The sequence below is a fragment of the Talpa europaea genome, assembly GCF_964194135.1.
Source record: "Talpa europaea genome assembly, chromosome: 8".
Classification (NCBI taxonomy): Eukaryota; Metazoa; Chordata; class Mammalia; order Eulipotyphla; family Talpidae; genus Talpa; species Talpa europaea.
This window is the reverse complement of record NC_140075.1, coordinates 31,567,362-31,589,244: the sequence shown is the minus strand read 5'-3', so window position 1 is coordinate 31,589,244 and position 21,883 is coordinate 31,567,362. Positions and strand designations below refer to the sequence as shown.

Genomic DNA, 21,883 nt, shown 5'->3' with positions numbered 1-21,883 from the left:
CTGTCAAAGAGCACATGTACTGAAAATTGGTACGTATGCTGAACAGTCTTCTCAGAATACTAAAAATTACTCCAGTACTATGACTATGTGTGAACTGTTCAGTTTGTGACCTGTGACAACTTTAGCTAACTTCACTATTAGATCTAACACATAATGGGGTTTTACACTTAACGTTAAGTTGAAGAAATCTGAACAAATCACAGTACTGAGATTTTAGTAGTAGTATAACATCCTCTCTATAACTCCGGTTCCAGCTTCCAGCCTAGTGAAATGTAATCCTTTCATTATTGAGTGGCATTCTTTTTCTCTGGGGGAAAAAAAAATAAATAAAATAAAAAATTTCTTCTGGTCCCCCCGGTGTCGTAGGGGTTTAGTCTCAACGCTATCATGCTATCACTGCTATGGCCTGAGTTCAACCCTGGCCAGGGAGCTAACCCACATGTGGCACAGAAGACCACTGTCTCAATAGCTGCCCCCCTTAGCAGTGCATTTCAGTAGATCCAACTGTTCTGCTCCCCACTCTGTCTCTGGTGCATCCTCACTCCACACCCCACCTGTAGCCTACATCCTAGTTCTTTTTTTTTTTTAAGGTTTATTTTATTTATACAAGAGCTGGGGTACAGGCCAGAGGCATGGGAGGGTGATAGGATTCACCACAGGCAGAGTGGGGAGCAAAGCAGGCAGACGGACAGAAAGTACTGCTGAGAAGAGCAGTGGGCGAGACAGGAGAGGTCTGCCGCACCATCTGGTAATCTCCCTGGCCAGCTGGGAATCGAACCTGTGCTGCAGAGGCTGTGGACAGCTTCACAGCGCTGCACTTAACCTGCTATGCCACTGGGGAGGCCCTACACACCAGTTATTCTATGTATAAACAAACAAATCTTAAAAAAAAAAAAAAATCTATTCAGGCACCTGTGGACATTCAGTTAATATTTTTTAAAAGATCTATTTATTTATGCATACAAGAGATGGGGTGTAGGCCAGAGGTGAAAGGGGGGTGAGAGGATTCACCAGAGATAGAGTAAGGAGCAGAAGAGGTGGATCTACTGAGATACACTGCTGAGGGGAGCAGCAGGCGAGACAGGCGAGGTCTGCTGCGCCATGCGGGTCAGCTCCCTGGCTGGGGATCAAACCTGTGCTGCAGTGGCTGTGGATAGCTTCATAGTGCCGAGACTTAACCCCTTGTGCCACCAGGGATGCCCCATTCAGTTAATTTCATAGAGAATGAGGATTCTACCTCAGTTTATTGTTGACAGGCATTATCTTACTACTTAATAAATACTCCCAGGACAGAATTCTGTTTATATTCCTTAAGAGCATAAGCATGATATGTGAAGTTGCCCTGGCCAACTATAGATATTGTACTCTAAATATTTATTCCACATGAATCCCTATCAAAATAAGATAGGGAAAACATTTCTATTTAAAAAGTCACATATCGCCTGTTGAGCATGCCGCCGTCGGGAGCGGGGACCTGTGCTGGGGCGTCCCGGCCGCCCCTCAGGTTCGCCTTTCAGTGGCCCCCGGAGGCCTTCGTGCGGGCCCTGCGGACGTCGGGCCAGCCCAGCCCACGCCCTGGAGGCCCCACCCGCTGGCCACGCGCGGCCGCCGGCGTGGGGGCCAGACCAAACCAACCAAAAAGTGTTTTTGGGAAAAAAGAGAACTATCACATTGTATCTTTAAATCTACGTCAGAACAGCAGTGAGGTACTAACCAGGAACTACAAGTCAGGTGTGTACCCTCAGAAGGAGGTAATCAGCAAAGTTTACAGTCTCCACAGCCTAGAGGTCAAGCATGAGGAAGCCATGCCCCAGATGGACTGCGCCAGAGCGGGCATCCACGCTCGTCTCCTGGCCGTCACAGAAGGAAGACTGTACGGCTGTTCTTGGCTATGCATGCGAGTCAGCACCCCCAGACGGGAGCCGCAGTGCATATTAGCACCTGTTGGGAGCGGTTAACGAGCCACACTGTCTGTAAACTTGAGGCCCACTTGAGTGCTGGCTCCCAATGAACAGATACCAGACCGAGTTGTTTACCCCCCACTGCCCTCTCAGGACATGGGCTACACCTGCAGATGCTGAGTTTATGCGCTTACATCACCACACCATTGCCAAAGCAGACGCTTCCTCCAAGGAAGTACTAGTAGCCTTAAAGCCAGGTAGTGAGAAGGGACTCCCCAGTGGCCTAGGGGGTTAAGGCTCAGTACTACAGCGCTACCGCTGCTGCTACGCCTGAGTTCGATACCCGGCCCAGGGGGCCAACCCCACATAAGGTGCAGGTGGGCCTCTCCTCTTGCCCACTGCTTCCCCTTAGTGGTGTAATGCAGTAATGTTCACTCTTCCTTACTTCTGTGTGCATTCCCCCCCCCCCCCCCAATCTGCCTTCCCTTCCCCCACCCATTTGTCTACCTCCCCACAACATGAGACCAAAACTAAGGGGAGCCCGTCAACTCACAGCTACGGTGGAGGCAGAGCAGTGTTTGGTTTACATTAAAACCAAACAAAATGTTTTTAGCTGATTAAAAATACACACAGGGCCTCCCCTAGTGGCGCAGCGGTTGAGTGCTGGGTTGCCAGGCAGTTCGATCCCCGGCCACCGGCGAAGGTACCACCAAAAAAATCCCACAAAAACCTATGCTTACAAAAAAAAATAAAAAGTCACATATCATGTCAAATGATCCATGCCAGGGTGATGTTTTAATAGTCCTATTTCCTATGAACTAACAATTTTCTTAAAAAAAAAAAAAAAAAGATTTATGCATAAAAGAACCGGGGTACAGGCCAGAGGTGCGGAGGGTGAGAGGATTCACCAGAGACAGAGTGGGGAACAGAACAGGCTGATTGACAGAAACACACTGCTGAGGGGAGCAGTGGGCGAGAAAGGAGCGGTCTATGGCATGTGGGTAGCTCTCTGGCCAGGGATGGAACTCCTGCTGCAGAGGCTGTAGATAGCTTCACAGGGCTGTGCTTAACCCCTTGAGCCACTAGGGAGGCCCCTGAACTAACACTTTTCTAATGGTGCTCAGGCTATTCTACAGCTTAACCCCCTTCCTCTTTTCAGTGTTTTCCCTTTACTATACTAAAGTTCTACTACCCCTTTAACTCTTTTCTCCAAGGAATTATTTGAAGTCAAAAGTTGACTTAGGTTTCATTGATACTTGAAACTGCTTAATTTTGTTTGCCTCACAAGAAATCGGGTGACACTGTGATCAGCAATGAAAAGATCGGTGGAGCAGTCAAGAAAGGAACATAAAGTAACAAGCAAGAAAGGAAAATGACAAAAACAGGTGACAATTAAAGTTGGGTCTCTTGATATTAATTTTTTAAATTAAGAATCAGAATCTCAGGGCCTCCCCGGTGGCACAGGGGTTGAGCGCTGGGTTGCAAAGCTGCCCGCGACCTCTGCGGCGCCGGTTCGATCCCCGGCTTCTCCCCTGCCACTGGAGGAGGGTCCCACATGGTGCGCAGACCTCTCCTGCCGCCCGCTGCTCCCCTCAGTAGTGTACTTCGGTCCTTCTGCCTGCTCTGCTCCCCGCTCTGGCTCTGGTGAATTCTCTCACCCTCCTGCGCTTCTGACTGTACCCAGTGCTTGTATAAATAAATAAATAAATCTTTAAAAAAAAAAAAAAAAAAAAAAAAGAATCAGAATCTCAGCCTCCCCGGTGGTGCAGCAGTTGAGCGCTGGGTTGCGAAGCTGCTGGCAGCCTCTGCAGCGCCGGTTTGATCCCCAGCTGCTCCCCGGCCACCGGAGGAGGGTCCTGCATGGCGCGCAGACGTCTCATGCCGCCCGCTGCTCCCCTCAGCAGTGTACTTCGGTCCTTCTGCCTGCTCTGCTCCCCGCTCTGGCTCTGGTGAATTCTCTCACCCTCCCGCACTTCTGACTGTACCCAGTGCTTGTATAAATAAATAAAATAAACAAGTAAATCTTAAAAAAAAAAAAAAAAATCAGAATATCTTCCTATCTAAAGAAATGGCATTTACCAGTTCCAGACAGAAGCAGTAACTGATGAAGGACATGTCTGTAATATGAAAATGAGACAGTCTCTTGGATAACTTGAGAAAAATCAGTTTCATATTAAATTCTCCGTATTTCTATTTTATTAAGTGTGAACCCTGGGGCCTCCCCAGTGGCCTAGGGGTTAAGTTTCAGCGCTACCACTGCTACAGCCTGAGTTCAATCCCCTGCCAGCGAGCGAACCCACATATGGCACAGTAGGCCTTTCCTGTCTCGTCCGCTGCTCTCCTTAGCAGTGTATTTCAGTAAATCTGACTGCTCTGCTCCCCACTCTGTCTTGGGTGAATCCTCTCACTGCCCCCCGCCTCTGGCCCACAACCTCATTGTTCTTTTTTTTTTTCATTTTGTTTTTCCTGATTTATTTTTATATTTTTACTATTTTTTTACATCAGTTTTTTAAATTTTATTTTTATATTCCCCATACAATTGCAACCCCCTTATTTTGACCCCAATCCCTCCTTTTACCAACCCCTCCCCCCCATAATGTGTCTCTGGCTCATAGTTGTTGATTTTGATTTTTTTCTTTCTTATAGCTTTTCTTTTTCCTGGTCCCTTATTTAGGTTTTCTAAATTCCTGCTATGAGTGAGACCATCCGGTATTTTTCTTTTTCTTTCTGACTTATTTTGCTGAGCATGATCCCTTCCAGCGCCATCCATGTTGCTGCAAATTGCATATGTTTATCTTTTTTGATTGCTGAGCAATATTCCATGGTGTATATGGACCACATCTTCTTGATCCAGTCATCTATTTTTGGGCATTTGGGTTGTTTCCAAAGCTTAGCTATTGTAAATAGTGCTGCTATAAACATAGGGGTGTAGTTGCTCTTTGGAATTCATGTTTCTGTGTCCTTTGGGTAAATACCTAGGAGTGGAATTGCTGGATCATATGGAAGGTCTATCTTTAGCACCCTAGTTGTTCTTTAAAAAAATAAAATAAATAATAAACAGAACAGAGAACTTTAGATATAGAGAACAGACTAGTGGTCACCAGAGGGGGAGTGGCAGAGCTTGGGGGATATGTGAAATAGGTAAAAGGGGTTAATGGTATGGTAGAGAAATAAAACTAGACTTTTGGTGGTGATCATGATCCACTACATACAGATGCCTAGTTGTAATGCTATATACCTGACACATATGTCAATGTTACTTTAATACAATTTAAAAAAAATCACAGGTGTCTCCCTGGTGCAGCAGTTAGTCTCAGCACTATCATGCTATTGCCAGTCACTGTGGCACTGGCCAGGAAGCTAACCCACATGGCGCAGCAGACCTATCTTGTCTCGCCCGCTGCTCCCCTCAGCTGTATATTCAGTAGATCTGCCTGTTCTGCTCCCCTATGTCTCTGATGAATCCTCTCACTGCCTCGCCCGCATCCCTGGCCTACTTCAGTTTTTATATGCATAAATAAATCTTTGGAAAAAAAAATCACACTAGGATGTGAAAATACTAGGAAGCTTCCATTATCATACTGGTATAAGGAAGCAGATTTTTTTTTTTAACTTTTTTTTTAAGATTTATTTATTTATTTATTTATTTATTCATTCATTCATTCATTCATTCATTCATTCATACAAGCACTGGGTACAGTCAGAAGCGCGGGGGGGTGAGAGAATTCACCAGAGTCAGAGCAGGGAGCAGAGCAGGCAGAAGGACCGAAGCACTCTGCTGAGTGGAGCAGCGGGCGGCAGGAGAGGTCTGCGCGCCATGTGGGACCCTCCTCTGGTGGCCGGGGAGCAGCCGGGGATCGAACCGGCACTGCAGAGGCTGCGGGCAGCTTCGCAACCCAGTGCTCAACCGCTGCACCACCGGGGAAGCCCAGATTTCTTTTTTTTTTTTAAAGATTTAAAGATTTATAGATTTCTTTTTCTTTAAAGATTTCTTTATTTATGCATACAAGATCTGGGGTGTAGGCAAGAGGTGTGGGAGGGTGAGAGGAATCACCAGAGACAGAGTGGGGCACAGAACTGGCGGATATACTGAAATACACTGCTGAGGGGAGTAGCAGGCGAGACAGGAGTGGTCTGCTGTGCCATATGTGTTAGCTCCCTGCTGGGTACAGAACTGGTGCTGCAGTGGCTGGGGATACCTTCATAGTGCTAAGACTTAACCCCTTGTGCCACCAGGGAGGCCTCCACTGCTAGCAATTTTAACTTGGTTGTCATAGTACCTTAAATCCACTATCTCTAAACTTAGACTCATCTTTTCATAAAAACTGTCTCAAGTTCTTTTTGAATGTTATTGGGCTGAGGGGTATTTTCAATGCTTGATCATTACATGCTGCCCTTTACATCTGCTGCCTGTCTCTTTAGTATTTCATTGTTTTTATTTAGTCCTGATCGGCTAATGCTTTTAATAATTACATATCAAGGGCCTCCCCAGTGGCACAGTGGTTAAGCGCTGGGCTGCGAAGCTGCCCTCAGCCTCTGCAAAGCTGGTTCAATGCCCGGCCACCAGCAAGGGTCCCACATGGCGCACAGACCTCTCCTGCCACCCACTGCTCCCCTCCGCAGTGTATTTCGTCAGTCTGCCTGTTCTGCTCTCCACTCTGGCTCTGGTGAATTCTCTCACCCTCCTGCGCTTCTGACTGTACCCAGTGCTTGTATAAATAAAATAAATGTTTAAAAAAAATAATTACATATCAACTATCCTCAGGTTTGCCTCTGTCATTCAACAGCTATGAGAATGTTTCTGAAAATTTGGCTCATGTTACTCTTCAGTTGAAAACGTCTGATTACCACTCTTCACAGAATCAAGTCTAACCTAAACTTCTAAACTGTAGTCAACACCTTCTGAAATGTGGTCTTGTTTAATCTTTTTAAGGTTTACCTCCTATAACTTTCCCAAAGCAAACCTGTAAGCCAAGTAAATAGGCTTATTGTCTATTACCTCCTGCCCCATCTCTTCTGTTCATATCGTTCCCTGCAGTTGTTTTTTAATTTCTTTTCTGATCAAATTTAGCATTCATCAGGAGTCTTGCTCAATCTCTTTTCATCATAAAATATTCCATGATTACTCTAAGGTAAAGTAATCCCTATTAAGCATGTTAAGGAACCATCTTAGTAGTTATGCTATTTCAATTATACCAACTGTTTTATAGTATATCAGATATGCCTTAGGAAATCATCTCCATGAATTCAAAAACTTACTGAGTACTTACTAAGCACTTTGTGAGTGCCAAGCAATCACTTGGCAAAATAGCAGAGAACAAGTCAGCTATAGATTCTACTCTACTCTCTGAAAGATTTTAAGAGTATGGGTTCTAAAGTCAGGTTTGATTCCTGTATCTACTTCCTTAAATGTGATATAATCATAGGCAATTACTTAATTGCTATGTTTACTTATAAATCCATTGAAGAATAGAAGCATAAGTAAAGGAGGAACCTGAAGGAGTTCAGGGAAGGATTTTTCCTAGTAGAGGCTATACTCGGCACATTTGCATATACCAATGAGAACAACAGATAAGCAGCACAGAAAACAGAAGTCACATTCATGAGAAGATGGTAGTAAACTGCAACCAGATCATACTGGCAGAATGAGCCTCTGAGAAAAGAGTACTGCCATTGTAACCTGAGATAAGATGGGTACAAATGCAGGTGGATTTAAAGATTTGCTGGGAAGAGCAGCTTAGGTCACTGGCTGGGAGGGTGGAAGAGGAAAAAGGCTTGAGAAGAAAAGGACAACATATGAAAGAGTTGTCTTACCAAAGGATGCCTAACTGGAGAAATTCAGACCTCCCATGTAGTATTGAATGTTAACCTAAGTGTATCATTTTGAATTTAAAGTGAAGGTAGTGGGCCTCCCCTGTGGCGCAGCAGTTGAGCGCTGGGTTGCGAAGCTGCCGGCAGCCTCCGCAGCGCTGGTTTGATTCCCAGCTGCTACCCGGCCACCGGAGGAGGGTCCCACATGGCGCGCGGACCTCTCCTGCCGCCCGCTGCTCCCCTCAGCAGTGTACTTCGGTCCTTCTGCCTGCTCTGCTCCCCGCTCTGGCTCTGGTGAATTCTCTCACCCTCCGTGCTTCTGACTGTACCCAGTGCTTGTATAAAAAAATAAATAAGTCTTTTTTTTTTTAAAGATTTATTTTATTTTATTTATTTATTTATACAAGCACTAGGTACAGTCAGAAGTGCGGGAGGGCGAGAGAATTCACCAGAGCCAGAGCAGGGAGCAGAACAGGCAGAAGGACTGAAGCACACTGCTGAGGGGAGCAGCGGGCGGCAGGAGAGGTCCGCGCGCCATGTGGGACCCTCCTCCAGTGGCTGGGGAGCAGCCGGGGATCGAACCGGCACTGCAGAGGCTGTGGGCAGCTTCGCAACCCAGCGCTCAACCGCTGCGCCACCAGGGAGGCCCCTAAATAAATAAATCTTAAAAAAAAAAAAAAAAAGTTAATGTTTCCATTTAAAAAAAAAAATAAAGTGAAGATAGTCACTTTTATGGTATTTTTCTTCAGGATGATGAGTTATTTGGCAATATTCACTGAAAAGACAGATGAAATTCACTTACGATTGGCAACTATTCAGTGGGGGATATGATCCTGAGGCTGTTTGTAAAGAAATGATTTTAATAACAACCATAAAATCTAGACTAGTGAAGAAGGCAAGCCAAAGCATAGTAATGGAAGTTTCTATGATTTGGAAGAATTCTGCAGTAGGAATCTATATTCTAATGAGTTCTACAACCAAGGACAGAAAAAGTGCCCTTTATGCTCATCCCAATTGAAGCTTGCAAACAGTGGGAATCAACAGAGTCTTGCAGATTTGACTAGAGCTATATCCCCTACAGCTTACCTGGCATGTTACAGCCAATGTATGACAGATCTGAGTCTTCCCAGTTCGGAATTCTCCAAACATTTCAGTGATAGATCCAGTCTCAATTCCTCCTATAAGAACAGTAAGAAACATCTCTTAGCACAATACAAATGCTTAGAAACAACCATCACAGAAATGGAACTCGCATTCTTTACGCAAATCTCCCAATGCTGCCATTTTACATAACTGCAGTACATCACCAATGTCATTAAAAATGGTGTTAATATGACTCAGAGCTTCTCCAGGTTTCTCTAGTTATACACGCATTCATTATGTTATGTGTGTAGTTCTATGGAAATCTGATGGCATGTGTTGCTTCCTGTAACTGCTTAGATCAACCATCACAAACCAAAGCAGTCATTTTTTTTTTTAAAGATTTATTTATTTATGCAAACAAGAACTGGGCATAAGCCAGAGGTGCAGGGGGTGGGGGTTGGGATGTGGAGTGTGAGAGGATTCACAGGAGAGAGGGGGAAGAACAGGCAGATCTACTGAAATACACTGCTGAGGGGAGCAGTGGGTGAGGAGCGGCCTGCTGTGTCATGTGGGTAAGCTCCCTGGCAGGCCGGGGATCCAACTCGTGCTACAGTGGCTGGCAATAGCTTGCTAGCGCTGTCTTTAATCCCTGTGCCACCAGGGAGGCCCCAAAACAGTTATTTAAAATGATTATAGGTGGGGTCCAGCCTGAGCGCTGGGTTGCGAAGCTGCCCACAGCCTCTACAGCACCAGTTTGATCCCCGGCCGCTGGCGAGGGTCCCACGTGGCTGGACAGACCTCTCCTGCCGCGCCCGCTGCTCCCCTCAGTAGTCTATTTTCGTCACTCTGCCTGTTCTGTTCCCTGCTCTGACTCCGGTGAATTCTCTCACCCTCCCGCGCTTCTGACTGTACCTAGTGCTTGTATAAATAAATAAAAATAAATCTTAAAAAAAAAAAAATGATTATAGGTGGGGCCTCCCCGGTGGCACAAAGGGTTAAGACACAACCTATGAAGCTGTCCACAGCCTCTGTAGCACAAGTTCGATGCCCGGCCGGCCAGGAAGCAACCCACATGGTGCAGCAGACCTCTCCTGACTCTCCCACTGCTCCCCTCAGCAGTGTATTTCAGTCAGTCTGCCTTTTCTCTTCCACTCTCTCTGATGAATCCTCTCACCGCCCCTCACCTCTGGCCTGCACCCCAGTTCTTGTATGAATAAATCTTTAAAAAAATGATTATAAATGATTACAAATATAAATAATATCATCTAGCATTTAACCAGTAAATCTTCTTATCCTCATTTTGAAGATAAGAAAACTGAGGTATAAAGATATTAAGAAAATTTGCACCATATAATACAGCCAGTAAATGCTGGGAGTGGGGACAGGAGAGAGGACTATTCGAGTGTGATTCCTGAAACCCATGCTATTTTGCACCCTCAAAAAACAAACAAAAAAATCTCAAATGATTAAATATTCAGGGAAGCAACAGAAAGAAATTAACTTTGTAGTAACTTAGGATATCAGTCCTTTCAAAAATTCAAAAATGATAGTCTTCCATAGTCTTGAAGATTATATATAAATGTATGTGACAATGTATTGATATAATAATGAAGTATTTAAACATGGGATGTTTTAACTAATCATCAGATTTTTCAACCTTGTGTGAAGGCTATACATTTATTTCTTTAGGCAGAGGGAGTTCACTCTCTGAATGCAATATTAAATGGATAACTGGTAGGTAATTTCAATATAAGTCAGGTCCCAGTCTGCAACAGTCTTACTTCTTCAGTGTGGATACTTCTCTAATGTCTTACTTGTATCTTACACATATCCTACTCAAATACTTTAGTTTTGATCTATAAGCTGGATGTCTCTTTTTTTTTTTCTTTTAATAGGGGCATATTTTATTTATTTGTTTGTTTGTTTTTATACATGCACTGGGTACAGTCAGAAGCGTGGGAGGGTGAGAGAATTCACCAGAGCCAGAGCGGGGAGCAGAGCAGGCAGAAGGACCGAAGTACACTGCTGAGGGGAGCAACGGGCGGCAGGAGAGGTCTGCACGCCATGTGGGACCCTCCTCCCGTGGCCGGGGAGCAGCCGGGGATCGAACCGGCGCTGCAGAAGCTGCGGGCAGCTTCACAACCCAGCGCTCAACCTCTGCGCCACCGGGGAGGCCCTGGATGTCTCTTTTAACTAGAGTTCACATCACAGGAAAAGTCATTACTATACCTTGAAGTAGTTTGTCAAGCTCTTTGGAGCCAGTAGTTATCTGTATTATTTCTGATCTCCTTTGGTGGAATTCAGTTGCAGTGGTGAAACCCATTGGAACTAATTTAGCTGCTTCAGTCTAGAAAAAAAAGAATGTCAGAAGAATAAAATATGCTTAGTAAAAACAAGAACAAGGAAAACAGAGGAAGATATCTAACGAAATCTCCAGAATGATTTCTCTTAACAACATAAATAAAATTCATTGTTCTAGGATTATTTTAGTATTTCTAGCAACTAACAAAAAAAACTAGAGACTTTTTAAACTGCCGATTCAGAATTATACTCAGGTGATTAAGAAATCATGATTATAGGGCCTCCCTGGTGGCGCAGTGGTTGAGCGCTGGGTTGCGAAGCTGCCCGCGGCCTCTGCAGCGCCGGTTCGATCCCCGGCTGCTCCCCGGCCACGGGAGGAGGGTAGTAGTATTGATAAGCCTTCAATTAAATGTAAGGTTGATTACCAAACTTAAAAATAAATATACTCAAATACATGGAAACGTACACAGGGAGGCAGATGGGGTATGGGCATGTGTGGTTTGGTGGAGGGCTTAAACAAAATAAAAAATTGGGCCTCCCTGGGCCTCCCCTGGTGGCACAGGCAGTTGAGCGCCGCACTGTGAAGCTGTCCGCAGCCTCTGCAGCGCTAGTTTGATCCTGGCCAGCTGGGGAGGGTCCCACATGGCGCAGCAGACCTCTCCTGTCTCGCCCACTGCTCGCCTCAGCAGTGTATTTCTTCAGTTTGCCTGTTTTGGACCCCGCTCTGTCTCTGGTGAATCCTCTCACCCTCCCGCACATCTGGACTGTATCCCGGTTCTTGTATAAATAAATCTTAAAAAAAAAAAAATTGGGCCTTCCTGATGACACGGATAAAGTCTCAGCACTATCAAACTATTGCCAGCCACTGAGGCACTGGCCAGGGATCCACCCCACATGGCACAGCAGACCTCTCCTGCCTCTCCCACTGCTCCCCTCAGCAGTGTATTTCAGTCAGTCTGCCTGTTCTGCTCCCCACTGTCTCTAGTGAATCCTCTCACTCCCCCACACCTCTGGCCTACACCCCAGTTCTTGTATGTACAAATAAATAAAAATATATCTTTGGGCCTCCCCAGTGGCGCAGCAGTTGAGTGCTGGGTTGAGAAGCTACCTGCAGCCTCTGCAACGCCGGTTCGATCCCCGGCCACCGGGCGAGGGTCCCACATGGCACGCAGACCTCTCCTGCTGCCCGCTGCTTCCCTCAGCAGTGTATTTCGCTGGTCTGCCTGATCTGCTCCCTGCTCTGGCTCTGGTGAATTCTCTCACCTACCCATGCTTCTGACTGTACCCAGTGCTTGTATAAATAAATAAATAAATCTTTAAAAAATATATATATATAGCTTTAAAAAAGAAACAAAATTAAAAATTAAGCTAGAAAAAAATTTTTGAAATACATGATAATTAAATAATATATTCTTAGGGGCCTCCCTGGTGGCACCTAAATAAAAATAAATTAAAAAAAATGCATTCCTAAATAACTTATGAATCAAAGAAGAAATCACAAGGGAAATTAGAAAATAATCTGATGACAGAAAAAGAAGATATAACAAAAAATTTATGGCATGTAGCAAAAGCACTACTTAAAGGGAACATTATAGCTATAAATGCCTATATTAGAAATATCTTAAATCAATAACCTAACCTTCCATCTTATAAAAGTTACAAACAAAAATCAAACTAAACATAAACAAGCAGAAGTAAGATTAGAGCTGAAACTAATAGACAACAGAAATACAATACAGAAAATTAGCAAAGCCAGCTGTATTTTTGAAAAAATCAGTAAAATTGATAAACCTGAAAACAAAAACAAACAAAAAACCCAAATCACTAAATTCAAGAATCAAAGAGAGGGGGCCTCCCTGGTGGCACAAGGGGTGAAGCACAGCACTATGATGCAATTCGAAACCTCTGCAGCACAAGTTCAATCCCCAGCCAGGAAGTTACCCACATGGCACAGCTGACCTCTCCTGTCTTGCCCACTGCTCCCCTCAGCAGTATATTTCATTCAGCCTGTCTGTTCTGCTCCCCACTCTCTCTGGTGAATCCTCTCACCCCCCCCCCCACATCTCTGGACTGTACCCCAGCTCCTGCATGCATAAATAAATAAATCTTAAAAAAAAAAATCAAAGAGAGGCATTACTACCAACTTCACAAAAATAAAACTCTAAGTCAACAAATTAGGTAACAGATGAGATAGGCAAATTACTAGGACACAAATATCCAAAATCACTCGAGCAGAAACAGAACCCAAATCATGGCACCAAATAATTATTTGAATTTGATCTGAATTCAGTAAAATAGTTTGAGTCTGTCTACAAAAAATATCTATCCATCCATCCACCCATCTATATATAAAAGAAAATCTTAATAAAGTGTAAGATTAAACCTGTAATTTTAAAACTTTCTATAAAGAAAAAAATCAATGAAAAGCTGAATAGTTGGTTTGTTATTCTCTAAACTTCTCTGTATACCTAATACCTCACTCGAAAATTCATTACGTTTATAAATTCATTGCAAAGCCAAATGGCATGCTAAATTACAATTATTTCACTGATTCCAACATTAACCCTGTCTCTCAAAGATTGCTACTGTCAAATTCAAGTAAATTTTTTTTAATGCTAACAGTTTCAAAATGATGTCCATTTTTAATCTTTCTTTTACACCTGAGCCCTGTCTTTTTCTAGTGTTCTTTATCATTTGTCAAGTTTTCCAACCTCTCAGTCTTACTATGTATTCTACTGAGTCCTTCCCCCAGATCTCCTGTCTTTCTCCCAGCTGGGCTGCCTGCTCTATTAGGTAGCTGGTGCCCCGGCATTCCTTCACCGAGCACTTAGCTGGAGCAACTTGAAACTAGGTCGTTTTCCACCTCAAGTAGCTTCCTAAGAGCGGAGAGAAAAATGCTCTCAATTCTTGTATTTCTGAAAATGCTTTATTCTGCCCTAACAGTTGATTATTAGTAGTATTATAAGTTGAAAATTATTTTCCCTTAGAACTTTGAAAGCGCTGCTTTACGAGCTTCTACCATCCAGATTTCTAAGAAGAAATGTGCCAATTTTTGTTCCTTTAGAGGTAACTTTTTTCTCTGTGAGCTCTTTCAGAATCTTCTTTATAAGTGCTATGCTGAAATTTCACACTGATATGTCTAGGTGTGGATCTTTGAAACTCTGGGGTCTTACTTTACATTACTTCTACATCCCACTGCTCCCCTATTTAGCACTGGGAAATTTTCTGGTATTATTTGGGACTTTCTTTCCTTCTTTTTCCTGTAATTCTACTAATCATCGGGATGAAGAGTAATGAAAATTATAAAATATAAAAGTGGGGAGAAAAAATAAGTCAATACTGAACTTGCTTATATATGCTAAATATTTAGGGGAAATGTACTGACATCTGCAATTTTCTTTGAAATACATAAAAAGGGGCCTCCCTGGTGGCGCAAGGGGTTAGGACACAACCTATGAAGCTACCAGCAGTCACTGCAGCAGGAGTTCAATCCCAGGCAGGGAGGAGACCCACATGGCACAGCAAACCTCTCCTGACTCGCCTGCTGCTCCCCTCAGCAGTGTATTTCAGTCAATCTGCCTGTTCTGTTCCCACTCTGTCTCTGGTGAATGCTCTCAGCTTTCACACCTCTAGCCTGTACCTAGTTCTTGTATGCATAAATAAATAAAATCTTAAAAAAAAAAAAAAAAAAGAAATGCATAAAAAAGTCCAAGATGGATCGATTGCTGGCCAGATAGATGACAATGCAAATATATGAAAATGTTATTGGATGGAGTCCAGCTGGCGGACATGAATGTTTTCTGTAAAATTCTTTTAAATAAGCAGTCAGTTCAAAAATTTTAATAACAAATGTTGGCAGGGGAAAAACTCAGAGAAGTACTCTTTCCCTTTTTGTCATGTCATTTTAACACCACATTTTTAGTCTATAAGCTCTTAAAGAAACGGAATACTATAACCAATGTGACATTTACAGTAAAAACCATTCAACTGCCTTATAGGCAGAACTTTACTTCTTATATTTACATAGTAAGTCTACTTTCCTCTGTGCAAGGAAAAAAGTCTTAATTCTATGGTTTTCAATAGTCAAGAACTATCAAACCCTTGGATACGATACACAGAATCGCAAGTAAAAGGAAAATATTACCAAAAATATCCATATCTAATATATGACAGCACACTAAGAGGTGTGATAGCTCAACAAAAGCCAATTACATTAAACTTTGAAAATGCAGAGAAGGCCACATTAGAATCTGGCACTGTCTGAATGAATTATTCCATTTACAATATCTTTCTCTTTCAACCAGTTTGATTTATATTCTGAAAATGGATTTTCTTTCCTTTAGATAATTTCCTTTCTCTACTTTGACAATACATATTCTCGCTGAAAGTTACAAATCCAAAAACTTTGGGGGAATGGAAGGGAATAGCCAACTGAATAAATTCTTCTTAACCTTTAAAAGTAATTAAGAGTCAACTTTTACCCACCAAAAATTCACAATATGAAATATCTGAAATCAAAGAGGCCAGAAAACTGACCTATCAGTTTGCATCTTTCATTTCACTTATTACAGGTGTGTATTTATGTTTTCGTAGAAAGAACGCTGATCTGTTTCCTAAAACTAAGGTCTGAAAGCACAAGTGAAAATCTTGTCAGGATTTCTGACTCTCAGAAAGAAACAACAAATAGACTTTAAGGACACCTACTGGTTTAGTCAATACCACAAGCTTTCATTAAGATAAGGGAGTCGGAACTATTATTTCCAATTAACTCACTATTTCAACTGAAACATTTATTTGAATATTTCAATAAAAGACTTCTTCCATGGACGGCAATAGCTTTACCTCAAGGGCTTAAATTAAAAACCACTTTTGATTATAATGCTATAAGCCAATGTTACCTTGATATAAATTACTTTAAAAAAATTGATTTTTGAGTCCTGACTGAATTTTAGTGACAGACTTGCCACCTCTTAAAAATGCAAAGTTCTTTATATAATATGCAATAAGAGAATTTTGTGTATATATTACATGTTGTGTACATATTAACGTATGAATATTAAATAAGAATACAAAAATCTCAGATATTATCTTTTAAGTTTCACTGAAGAACTAAATGCTCTGAGGCTATCCAGTAACAGAGGATACATTATTTTTGAAAATTCTTTAGCTTTTGAAGATTATTTTCAGAGAAAATTTCTATCAAGCTCTAATAGTAATTAACATAAAAATGAAGATAATTTTTATAGATTAAACATTTGCTTTACACTATATAAAACATCGAGTAAAGCTAAAACAGTATAACTATAAATATCAAAGGATAAATACATAAAGTAAAATGTAATCATGGGGGATTATGAGTATTAATAAATATTTAAAGAAACATAAATAGTAACTAAGACATTGGAAGGAGGAAGGATCATCTTTGAGATGATCCTTTCTCATCTCCTTCTAATGTCAGATAAAAACAAGTGGATTCTAGTCTTAGTTCTGTCATCATCTGCATAACCTTGATAAATAAGTGAACTAAGGTGCCAATGTTTTCTCATTTGTAAAACAGAAAATACTGGTCCTATCTATCTTTCTCAGTGTCATGAAGGCAAAATAAGAATACGTACGAAAGAAGTGCAATTTCAAAATTACTGTTTCATACTGTACATATATGTACATCCAAGGGGTTATACCAATTTGGTTATAACCAATAAAATTTTGGTTAAGCCAATAAAATCACTTTTATGTCATTTAAGGAAACAAAACAAAACCCTAATAATGACATTATCTTGTCATTATTAAAGAATATTGCCTGTGACAAACTAAAATACAGAGTCTAATTAATATGACCTTAATATTCAAGCAACAAAAACAGCTTTTCTACTTGAAACTGACACGTATTTATTATAGAAACTGTAGAAATCAGAAAACTGAGGCAAAAATAAAAATTGCTCACATTATTACTTCCAGAAATATTGTTGTGTATTTATCCATAAACACATAAACAAAAACAAAGCATACATGTTTCAATAATCTGTTTTCTTATATTGGAACTATTTTCCTATGTCAGTGATTATTTTTCTAAACTGTTTTTAGTGGCTGTATACTAACAAATATATATCCAACACATGAGATCATCATTATCTAGGAAGACAAGGCACATACCATCAGCACTACAATTCCCTAGAGAAAATCACAATTTATGCAAGGGGGCACAAAGATAATCAACCAGTAATGCAGTCACCTCTAGAAAGGGAAACTGGATGACAAAGAGAGGAATGAAGGGATGACCACTGCCTTTTACTGCACACCTTTCTGCGCTACTCCCACTAGTGTCTCCCCAGGCAACATAAGCAGTACATACCAAAATTTTATCAGCTTTGGCTTCACTAATTCCCTTAATATTTATTAGCTCCTTCTTTGGTGCATATGCAACGGCCTCCACAGTATGAAATCCAGCTTCTTCCAATTTCTTCACATCATTGGCATTTATGCCACATTGCTGCAAGAAAACCATGGATAAATGTAAGCTGCAGTTCTTGCATCTGTCTGATGCATGTGCAGAGCCCTTACTCAGTGCTTACCCTACTTCACATAGCTGTTTCAGAGAACTGAGATTATACGCAAAAGCTTTGGAAAGTGTGCCTCACATAAGGTATTTAATAATAAATGATCAACCTTTCTGTTAGCAAAACCAGCATGTAATATATATTAAAACGGATTCATTACAAATTGGGATTGAACCAGTAATTCTACCAGGCACTCCAAAGTAACTAATAAGCCTATAACTTTCAATCTTTTATTACTGGGATTCTAACTGAACTTTGAGAGGCCAGGTTCTACAAGGTCACTTTAAACCAATGATTCCCACATTAAGCACATAAAAGTGTTGTTTTTGCTTTCTTTTTTTATTAAGCCGAGTAAACAGACAAAGCTGCCCCAAGAGTTGAGGATAGCACTGAATTTTAATACCTGTCTTGTAGCACAATGAGTGGAAAGCTCTGCTCTGATAACTGATGTTAAGAATGGGCGAAAGGGGCTTCCCTGGTGGTGCAAGGGGTTAAGACGCAAACTATGAAGCTGTCTTCAGCCTCTGTAGCACAAGTCTGATTCCCCTGCCAGCCAGAGAGCAACCCACATGGCGCAGCAGACCTCTCCTGACTCACCGCTGCTCCCTTCAGCAGTGTACTTTGCGGTCAATCTGCGTGTTCTGTTCCTCACTCTGTCTCCGGTGAATCCTCTCACCCTCCCGCACATCTGGCCTATACCCCAGCTCTTGTATGCATAAACAAATCTTTAAAAAAAAAAAAAAAAAAGAATGGGGGAAAGGTGACCTCCTTGGTGGTGCAAGGGCTTAAGATGCAGCCTACAAAGCTATCTGCAGCCACTACAGCACGAGTTGGATCCCAGGCCTGCCAGGGAGCCACCCACATGGCGCAGCAGACCTTTCCTGTCTCTCCCGCTGCTCCCCTCAGCAGTGTGTTTTGGTCGGTCTGCCTGTTCTGCTCCCCACTCTGGTGAATCCTCTCATCCCCCGCACCTCTGGCCTGTACCCCTGTATGCAAAAATAAATCTTAAAAAAAAAAAACACTCCCTGGAAAAAAAAGAATGGGGGAAAATTACTTTTGGTCAGGAACTTACACCAAAACCATGACTCTGGCAAAGTATAAATTAGTGCCAGGGATAGGTATGTAGTTAGAGGTCAATTAAGCTTTGGGAGAGGGAATAAAGTGATATCTGCCTACAGAAGTCCTATTTGCCATTAAGTTTTTTAAGATTTATTTATGCATACAAGAATTGGGGTGTAGGCCAGAGGCGCAGGGGTGAGAGGATTCACCAGAGACAGAGTGGGGAGCAGAACAGGTGGATCTACTGAAATACACTGCTGAGGGGAGCAGTAGGTGAGACAGGAGAGGTCTGCTGTACCATGTGGGTTGCTCCCTGGCTGGGGATAGAACTCATGAGGCAGTGGCTGGCGACAGCTTGATAGTGCTGTGTCTTTAACCCCTGCATCACCAAGGAGGCCCCAGCCATTAATATTTAAACAATAAGCAATATGCTTGTGTGGGTGGGTGTAAGGATGCTCCTTTTACCAAAAGTTAAGGCTCTCATTCGCTAATATTGGTCACAAACCCTCTACAGTAACTTCTGGAGTCTTAAAGCTTAGCTGGGAATGAATGGAATGTGTGTGTAAAGATAAAATAAAAAATTTCTCTGCTCTTGTTCTATTTCTTTCAGCCCAAGATAGGTACACTCACACTGAGGGCACCGTATGATGAGTAGCAATAGTGCAAAGTCCCAGCTCTGGTGCTTGATATTATTATGCAAAGTCCTGCACTGGAGCTTGACTCTTAAACCTTAACAACCATAAGTTCTCATCCTTCCCATGACAGCTGCCTTGCTAGTAACTTCAGCACAGATCTGGGTCAGTGGAAAGATGCTGCTCCCCACTCCTACTGCACAGCTGGCCCAGTCCATTGTAATTCCTTGCAGAGTAAATTCATCCTTTGTATAAACAGCACAAAGACTCCATCATCATATCCTAGCATTTTTTTTTAAAGATTTATTTATTGATTGATTGATTGATACATACATACATACAAGCACTGGGTACAGTCAGAAGCGCGGGAGGGTGAGAGAATTCGCCAGAGCGGGGAGCAGAGCAGGCAGAAGGACCGAAGTACACTGTTGAGGGGAGCAGCGGGTGGCAGGAGAGGTCTGCGCGCCAGGTCTGCGCGCCATCTGCGCGCCATGTGGGACCCTCCTCCGGTGGCCGGGGAGCAGCCGGGGATCGAACCGGCGCTGTAGAGGCCGCGGGCAGCTTCGCAACCCAGCACTCAACCGCTGTGCCACCGGGGAGGCCCATCATATCCTAGCATTTTTTTTTTACCTTTTGACAATTCAGTTCTAAGAAAATTAGTAAGTTGGAGGAGAATTCTTTTTTTTTTTTAAAGATTTATTTATGCATACAAGAACTGGGGTACATGCCGGAGATGCAGGGGTGACTCATCAGAGACAGAGCAGGAAGCAGAAAAGGCAGACTGACTGAAATACACTGCTGAGGGGAGCAGCGAGGGAGGCAAGAGAGGTCTGCTGCGCCATATGGGTCACCTCCCTGGCCAGGGATCGAACTCATGCTACAGTGGCTGCAGACAATTTCAGAGCCTGAGACCTATCCTCTTGAGCCACTAGGGAGGCCTCTGGAGGAGAATTCTTAACATAAAAAGACATATACCACAATCATAAGCTTTTACACAGGATCCTTGACAACCTTCCTGAAAACTCTAATGTGGGTCTTGATCATAAACTAACAAATTAAATGCTGTCTGTGATCTCTCCCATTAGATAAAAGAACCTAGTCCAGCATTATAATTCCAAAATCAGCAACCAAGCACATACCTCTAACCGTGAAACAGGCTGTGGACCAAAGCTCTCTTCTTCCACCGAAGTGTCTGCATTTGCTTCAAGTTGCATCTGCATAGCCATTACTTAGTGTTCAATACTGAAAAATACAGATGGCCATCAGAAAGAAACCAAATAAAGTATACACCCCCAGTTTAGCTCTTTAATAAACCTCTAAGGAATTATTTGCTAGGCTTTTCATCTAATCACTGACCTATCTATAGCAACGAAAAAGAAATTTCAGCTTCCCTTCCACCTAGTTATCTGTATCAGAAAGACTGCATTACGAACCAGGAAACGTTCTTTTTTTTTTTTTAAAGATTTATTTATTTATGCATACAAGAACTGGGGTACAGGCCAGACGTGTGTGTGTGGGGGTGAAAGGATCCACCAAAGTGGGGAGCAAAACAGGCAGACTGACTGAAATACATTGCTGAGGGGAGCAGCAGACAAGACAGGAGAGGTCTGCTGTGCCATTTGGGCCACCTCCCTGGCCAGGGATCAAACTTGCACTGCAGTGACTGCAGATAGGTTCAAGTGCTGCGTCTTTATTTAGATTTTTTTTTTTTTTAAATAGAGGCATGTTTTATTTATTTGTTTTGTTTTGTTTTGTTTTATACATGCACTGGGTACAGTCAGAAGTGCGGGAGGGTGAGAGAATTCACCAGAGCCAGAGCAGGGAGCAGAGCAGGCAGAAGGACCGAAGTACACTGCTGAGGGGAGCAGCGGGCGGCAGGAGAGGTCTGCGGCCATGTGGGACCCTCCTCCGGTGGCCGGGGAGCAGCCGGGGATCGAACCGGTGCCGCAGAGGCCGCGGGCAGCTTCGCAACCCAGCACTCAACCACTGCGCCACCGGGGAGGCCCTCAAGTGCTGCGTCTTAACCTCTTGTGCCACCAGGGAGGCCCAAGTACCAGGAAACTTTCTTTTTGAAAAATCACAGCTTAATTAGATCAACTATGCTCCTGATTCCCCTGCTTAGTAATTCTTAGTTAGGAACCAAGTCTTATTTTTATATACCCTATGACACATTAAAAATGTTAGAGGTTTGGTAAATATTTGGCAAATGAAGCACACTTTCTAGGACTTTTTCTGGGGATAAAGACTTGGGAAACTACATCCTTTTCTAGAGAAATCTGATGCTCTGGGTAGACAGTCTATGTCAATATTGAGCTGAATTGGGCCTTCCTGGTGACACAAGGGGTTGTCTCAGTATTATCAAGCTTATCTCCAATCACAGCAGCACATTTGATCCTGGCCAGGGAGCCAACCCACATGGTGCGGCAGACCTCTCCTGTCTTGCCCGCTGCTCCCCTCAGCAGTGCATTTCAGTCACTCTGCCTGTTCTGCTCCCCACTGTCTCTGGTGAATCCTCCCCCCACCCCACCCCCTACACATA

General features: G+C 42.8%; 1 protein-coding gene across 2 annotated transcripts in view; it reads right to left on the bottom strand.

Moving 5' to 3' along the window:
- Nucleotides 1–20,570, bottom strand: part of RAD51 (RAD51 recombinase) — a gene marked incomplete at both ends in the record, with an annotated part of 31,378 nt that extends 10,808 nt beyond the window's left edge. For both annotated transcript variants that reach the window (XM_084240981.1, XM_084240982.1), the window contains 4 exons: nucleotides 8,799–8,890; nucleotides 11,025–11,142; nucleotides 17,449–17,586; nucleotides 20,484–20,570. In XM_084240981.1, the coding sequence (XP_084097107.1) occupies nucleotides 8,799–8,890; nucleotides 11,025–11,142; nucleotides 17,449–17,586; nucleotides 20,484–20,570 (435 nt within the window). The remainder of the gene's footprint in view (nucleotides 1–8,798; nucleotides 8,891–11,024; nucleotides 11,143–17,448; nucleotides 17,587–20,483) is intronic.
- Between the last annotated feature and the right edge of the window lie 1,313 nt (nucleotides 20,571–21,883).